Source organism: Lepeophtheirus salmonis, chromosome 11 (assembly GCF_016086655.4).
Source record: "Lepeophtheirus salmonis chromosome 11, UVic_Lsal_1.4, whole genome shotgun sequence".
Lineage (NCBI taxonomy): Eukaryota > Metazoa > Arthropoda > Copepoda > Siphonostomatoida > Caligidae > Lepeophtheirus > Lepeophtheirus salmonis.
Window position 1 is genome coordinate 16,518,526 of NC_052141.2, and position 7,670 is coordinate 16,526,195.

General features: G+C 30.2%; 1 protein-coding gene across 4 annotated transcripts; it reads left to right on the forward strand.

Moving 5' to 3' along the window:
• Positions 1-466: 466 nt before the first annotated feature.
• LOC121126311 (thiamine transporter 1) lies at positions 467-4,491 on the forward strand. 4 transcript variants are annotated; one of them, XR_011782279.1, is made up of 7 exons: positions 467-793; positions 1,832-1,888; positions 1,972-2,246; positions 2,309-2,461; positions 2,533-3,080; positions 3,156-3,723; positions 3,790-4,491. XR_011782279.1 is itself a non-coding variant. In XM_071891821.1 (4 exons), exons 1-4 carry the CDS (start codon positions 2,241-2,243, stop codon positions 3,259-3,261), a joined length of 813 nt encoding a protein of 270 aa, XP_071747922.1. In that variant the 5' UTR covers positions 2,085-2,240; the 3' UTR covers positions 3,262-4,491. The 4 variants fall into 4 exon arrangements, 1 of the variants encoding a protein (XP_071747922.1); XR_011782280.1 differs by lacking the exon at positions 3,790-4,491 and having other exon boundaries at positions 519-793; positions 1,832-2,246; positions 3,156-3,336; positions 3,399-3,640; XR_011782281.1 differs by lacking the exons at positions 467-793; positions 1,832-1,888 and having other exon boundaries at positions 2,085-2,246; positions 3,156-3,336; positions 3,399-4,491.
• The last annotated feature ends 3,179 nt before the right edge of the window (positions 4,492-7,670 follow it).

Here is a 7,670-nt window from a genome sequence, read left to right on the forward strand (position 1 = left end):
TTTAAAATACTGATATGATTGAGGGTATAACGAAATTATTTATTAGCAAAATGTTTAATGTAAATATACTACGTATAATTGACTTAGACGTTTTTTATCCGTTACAGTAGATTTGAAAACGTCACAATATTCAATCAATATTATAATAGAGTATAATATAAAATACTATGTAGATTTTAATAATGTGTAATTTATTTTAAAAGTGGTGAAGAAATCATATGACAGTGATAGTTTGTGAGTATATAAGAGATAAATTGCAGTTGGTATGATTGACTTATTTGGCTGACTACCAGATGATTTTGGGCCTTTTTCTGTTCCTAAAATTTTGGAAGAAAGGTTGTGTGTTGCAATAGAGGCAACGACGTGTTAACCTTTCCAAATAACTATTGATATTTTATAGCAGAATAGTATATGCATTGCAGACAAAACTATCGAGAAAAGAGAAGCACATTATCTTTACGAGTCTAGAATCATCTACTTATTTTGCAATGACAAAAGGGACTTACAAGACTCTTATTAATGAAATAATTTTCTTGGAGTAGGAGACGAAGCAAAGTTGACTTACAAGCTGGGGCTGTAGATAGAGGATGATAACTCTCTGTTCCTCACTGGATCTTCCAATCGCTTATTCTGTCGTGTTTAAGAACTCCTTAGTTCTTATATAGTATACGATGATTCCGTAGAAGATCTGGAGGAACTTATATAAAATGACAATGATTAACGAGATCAGAAGTCACTATCACAGACCTTCATCTGAAAGGGCATCTGCACAATGAACGATCTTTGCATTAAAGTAGATTAGATCCACAAACAGGCGAGATTTCTTGACATAGAAGATAGTATCAGAAGGCGTTTGTATCGGATATCCAAGTGCAGAAATAAGAACTCATGTATCCAATTACTCGGTAGGAAAGATCCATCCAAATGAATAAGAATTAAATTGATTTCCACGCAGTTTCAACTAATATCTCATCTCCTTTCTGCTTACTAATACTAATTGGCTTCAATGTATACCTACATACGTCCAAAATTTTTGAGAATCAAAAAGAAATTGCAAGTTCCCTAGCATTATTTAGAGTACTTTCATGTGACGCCGTCATTGTTAACAACAGCCGTCTTTAGTGGACTAAACAACCTAGTTTTATAACAATGAAACCTATTTTTTTATTAATATTTAGGAAACTATTGAATGCCAAAATGGGTACAACAAATAAAAACCTTACTGTCTAAAAAAAAATTTAACCCCTATTGCCTAGTTTTATTATTTATCTGACACTGAAATGTATTAAAATATGTTTTAACATTATTATTACTTATTTGTTAAGAAATCTTATATCCGTGTTGTAGAAAAAAATAAAATAATATTAGAATGAATAATCAATATTTATTTCTAAATTGTCCATTTTATTTAGTAAAAAAACATTGATCCCCCTAAGTGGTGTCACATTCATTTATGATGCAGTTTATGAAATCAGTGTTAGATACAAAAGATGGATTAGTTAGTAAAAAAATAAATACTACCAATAAACATTTATGAGAATATATATATAGCCTTAAATACAGATCTTAAATCACTCAAATCCTATTTTTATATATTTTTTTAATCTAGATTTCAGACATTTAAGTTAAAAAATAAATAAATTAGTTGCATAGCTCAACAGTTTTCGGATGAGTGGATGCCCTATCTCGCATCCATCAGCTCAATAGTTACGAACTCCAATCCAAAACGTTAAGGTATTTAAGACTATTTTTGATTAAATTTATCATAAAAAGGAGCTTAGAACTCAAAATTGGATTAAGTTATTATTTCATTTTTGAATTGCCAAAATAGCGGATGAAAAAATAAAATCGAGTGTAATTTTCCATGGAACTATCCTTATTTCTAGGAGTAAGTATGTCGTTTATCGAAATCTTAATAACTAAGTAATACAAAAATTGTATATTTTATCCTTGCATGATTGAATATTCAAGAGTTATGTTATGGACTCAAATAAATAACTTATTGATAAAAGGAATTCAGAAGTTATATAACATTAACATCCCTGATAAATTTCTTATCATGAGCATAACTTAATATTAAAGTTATCTTATAGCAAAAGTATAACATGAAGATGCTATCTAATAATCGGCGAAATTAATTTGTTAGTTATTCATCAAGTTAAATTCATTCAAGAAGTCTCATTATTACCCCATTGTACTTCATTTTTCAAAGCAAGAGAAAGCTCATAATAATATCATATATGAATGTATGTGTAATTACTTTGTCAGCTGTTTTTAATAATTCTCTTGATTATTGCATTATTTATAGTCTGTATGTTATAGTCCTTCTATGGAGCCGAAATTGAAGTTAACAACCACTTTACTCTGTATTTACGGTTTTCTCAAGGAACTACGTCCTTTAGAACCATATCTCACCGAATATTTGATTGATCCCCGTTATCCAAATATTACTCTCCAAGAGGTAATTTTTACTTTTATAATAATACGTTTTAATGAATAATGTATAAAAGGTAGTATTCTCATGTTTTCTAGGTTTCTAAAGATGTTTACCCTGTTTGGACGTACTCCTATTTATCTGTTCTCGTACTTGTATTTCTTTTGACTGATTTTTTCCGATATCGAATTGTAATAATCATTGGAGGTTTAGCATATGTAGGAACCTGGATCCTTCCATTGTACGCTAAAGGAGTGGTATGGATGCAAGTCATGCAGTTTGCCTATGGTGTTGCAAGCTCTACGGAAGTTGCGTACTTTACATATATTTATGCTCAAGTCGATTCTTCTCATTATCAAATCGTTACTTCTTTTACAAGAGTGGCTCTTCTTGTAGGCAGATTTTGTAGTGGTATTCTGGGACAGTTTCTTGTATTTATGGAGTTCACAACATATCGAGGGCTTAATTATATTTCCCTGATATCTGTGTCTCTATCAACTATTGTGAGTTTTTGTCTTCCTAAGGTCCAAACGTCTCTGTACTTTCATCGGACATCCTCAATTGACAATGAGATAAGAGAACCTAGAAATTGGACAATTACATTAAAACATTTCAAAGGAGATGTTGTAGCTGCATTTGGTAATCCGTAAGTAAAAATTATCTTCTTCATGGAATATTTAATCAAAATAAATTTTTTCACCACGATAGATATATTTTGAAGTGGTCTGTATGGTGGTCCATTGGAATGGCTGGTAATTTTCAAGTTGGGATTTATATTCAACCTCTGTGGGAATGTATTGCTCCATATGAGAGTAATTTATTTATAATGGAGGAGTGGAAGCTTTTACAACATTCTTGGGTGCATTATTTGCGTTTTTGTTGGGCTATGTCAAGCTAAATTGGTCAGTTTATGGGGAGTGTGTTATTCACTTCTGTTCGGTTTTGAACGGTTTATTACTTATAGTGATGGGACATACTGATCATATTTGGATAGCTTATGCCGGATATTGTGTATTCCGATCATTATATCAAATGATGATCACAATTGCTTTCTTTGAAGTAGCCAAAAACATCAATAAAGATAGTTATGGACTCGTTTTTGGAATTAATACTTTTTTTGCACTGTTATGGCAAACAATCTTAATGATCATCGTTGTTGATGATGTTGGTTTTAGTTTGTCAATAAGAAAACAAGTAATAGATATACTTCAGTGTTAATTTTGTCTTTTTTGTCACATTCCGTTTTGTCTTCGTCATATGAGGAATTGGAAATTTATACTAGAGAGGGGGTGAGGAATTTGTATTTATTTTTATACTTAGGATATATATATGTTCATATATTAATATATCTTCAGTGTCAGAGGGACCTGGCCCGGCCCTCCCGCAAACTCCGCATATCTTCTTCGTCACATCACATTTGAAGAAAATAAATGATTGTTCTAGTCTGACAAAACATTAAATATATTATTGTTCGTTTCGTCTAGTAATCGTCATGCAAAATACATTAGTTCAGGAATAGGTTTCCTTTAGTCATAGCTGACAAAATTAACACTGACATACTTAGTAATGCAATGTATTATAATATCTATTGTATACTTCATATAGTTTTATGTGTATGGTGGATTTTGGATGTTTTGTGGAATAGCCTTAAGAATTTCTTCCTTTATTGCCTACCTGAGATCATGTAGAAATACTCAAGAACCAGAGTGAGATTAACAGACATTAAAATCATGATGACTTTGGAATCTTCCGAGAAGTTATTATTTAAGATATTATAATAAATGTAATCAGGGAGAATTGTGAACAAATTACAGTTAAAAAAATAATTAGTTCTAGTAAATAGTTAGGCCATTTTATAATTGATCTTTTATTTTTGTATTTAATACAGATAAACATATATTAATAACTAGAAATCAATTTTTCTTAGTCAATTATATTAATTATAAATACGGAGTTTTATACATTTATAGCTACAAAAAATAACCTTAAAATAGTCATATTTTTTATGAGAGCTGTGAAAAAGATTAATTAACAATAAACAATTGTAGTTTTAAACAATAGTGAGTTGAAATTATTAAGTTATATTTACTTATCATTATTGAATTACCCAAAATACGATGTTAAATGATGCAATCAACCCCTATAAAAACGTATTGATTGCACTGGGGAACAATTAGACGGTCAAAATTGTCGCCAATTAAACTAAGCCAAGAATATAATTGATCTTTGAGTGCAAAATCCAAAACTGATCTCAGTTTTTCTCCGTATCGTCAGGCTTCAGAAATATTTGAGATTATAGTAATTCGTGACTATTATCGTTCAGAAATATTTTTCCTAATTATGACAATCATCAAATTGAAGTACAATGAATAAAACTGATGTAAAAAGGTCTTTTATGATCATTAAAGTATTTTTTTTTGATTCTGTACCTCTTCTGAACTCAAAAATTTCCCATTTTTAGGTTGAAAAATGACACTCTTTTTGAGACCATTATAACTTATTCATGATTCATAGTGATAAGGAATATCATACCTCCAATTACAGAAAAATATGACATCTTTTATTTAAAAAAAAAGACCTATATAAAAAATATGCATCTCCAAAGAATTTAGTTCGATTTGCTTTATTCTGAGTGACCCCATTTTTTAGGGATGGTGAACTAGCCAATAGACTACTACATTATTATAATATTGTTTACAATTTCAATGTCCTCCCCGTAATAAATAATACTAATTAAAATCATAATCATAACGTAATACCGCGCTTCGTACAAATTTAAATAAAATAATTATTAATTTTGTATATTTTAAATATTAAACTACTCATCATTAATTGATCTCATCATTGAATTTTCATCCCGTCGTTCTTTGTGGAATACGGAGTTCCGAATAAGACTAAGATCATCTCTTGAGATGAATGATCAAGTTAAAAGTATCTTCCTTTGGTCCTAATTCCTGGAGAGAACCGGAAAGTCCACTTTTTCAGGGATTCATGAATGAACAATTTACTATGCAACAAAATGAAGGTTTTGGAACGCACGCAGGCTAAAACCAACATTTAATATTATTATTATATCCGTAGAACACGAATATGACAATTAAAACTTTCAAGGGATGAAGGTTTGCCCTTTAAAGCCTTCTTGTAGATCTAGTTTTTATGGTATAACTAAAATACCAGTGCCATATTTTGACATGAATACATGATATACCTATATGAAAATCAGAGTAAATAATAAATTGATAAAGACATTTCAACATAAAAAAATAAATTATTTATTACGTTATCTTGATTACATTTAATAAAAAATGTATATAACCAGCAAAAAATTGTTTAAAATGAAGGACCATACATAGATACTAATTTAAAAAAAATGAAAAATTGAACAAATGTCAAAGGTTGCGTTACAATAAAGGAGAAACGTTGCGTGTATTTTAAATATTGAGTTGAGAAGATATATATATATATACATACATTATGGACTTTTTAATATTTGTAAGTGTATCTGTTTTAATTAATTTAATTATTTTTATGTCATTTTATATATATTTTTTAACCAAATATATCTTAATTATATATCTCAAGAGGATTTTTATTCATGTATTTTGACATTATCAAAGTTCTAGGTACACTATAAGAAATTAAGTTTTATAAGATACCAAAAGTCCCAACACAAATTGATTGTCCATTTCCCGAATGCGAGATTGTCGTAGAAAATAATTCTGAGGCTGTGGCAATAGTTATATTCACGACGCATAGTTTGTGTGATCAGCAAACCATTAAACGTGCAGAGAATACTAAGAGCCAAGTGTCAGATAAGGCACGTTGTCTTCCTCCATGTGAGAGACCAGTGGTCTCGTTCGAAACCTCAGCAAAAGAATGGAGTGGATTTTTGGACTGAAAGAAATGGTTCAAAAGAGTCACTAAGGTCGGGGATGAAGAAAAGGTCGACTAGCTGTTTCAGTGCTGTGAAACGACATTTGCTAATAATTTTTTGAAATTTAACCCTAACATCTTAAATTAAGACGAAGAGACTGTCTTCGATGTCATAAAATCTCTTACAGTAATACAGGATATAAAATGTGTGAAAGAAACAGATATATTTTCTATGAAGCAATCATCTTCACTCTGGTTCTTTCCCTCTAACTTGACCCGTTCGAATGCTACATTATTTTGCTTCTTAAGGTAATTTTTGAATGAGATCCATGATTTCTTTTAAAGAGTTTTCTTCGTCTACTTCGATTGAGCTGGCTTGCTCTATCTTATGCAGCATGTCTGGACAATACTATAACTTAAAAAATGCATTTTTCTTCATTTAATTCGGATCCCCAAATCGAAGAGCTAACACAAATGTGCTTACTCTACATGGCAAGAAATTGGAGACATGGAATTTTAGTAGATACATCACCACTCACAGTACACGAAGAAAACGATGAGAGTGAAACTTATCCTATGTGTGTCAGACTTTTGTCAGGATATCAATATTTGTACATAAAAGAAGGCAAAGTTGTAGTTAATAAAAAACTACATATATATGTAAAGACAATGCACTCATTGGAAGTGATTAGTCATAATGATTCCACTCTGAATTTTAGATAGGTAGTAAATCTCATACTGACACATGTACTACCTAAATTTAAACAAAATCAGTTTGCTGCTTGGTAGGAGCCACATTTTGAAGGATGCACCAGAGCCTCAAACATTTTAATTTAGATTAAAATAAGATTATTAGAATTTGTGTTCTTGTGGATCTTTTGACGTAATTATTTTTTAACCGAGTCTCTACGAGCAGAATTATAGCCTTCTGAACAACACTGGTCCAACGAATTAGGCCCAACGTATCTTTGGACGTAACTATATAAGTACTCATCGCTCTAACTCTCCTCGATGACATATTGGAAAACTAGAAGAATATCTTCCTGAATGGTCACACTAGAGAGTCTTAGTTTCCTAATTTAGATAAGTAATTACGAATTTGATTATTTTAATCAACTTTTTTGTTTTATCCTTTCAGATGAACGTACCCCATGGAAGAAATAAAAGGATTCTATTAGCTGTTCGAATTAAGATTATTAGTGAGATTTGCTCAATTATAATATTTTTTTTCTATTCAATAATATTTATTGTTCCATTCTGTATGTATATTCATCATTTACTAATAATTTGGTTATATCTTTAATTCAAATTTGTTTATACTTCATTTACTGTTTTATTAATAATTATTCTTTTAATTATGTAT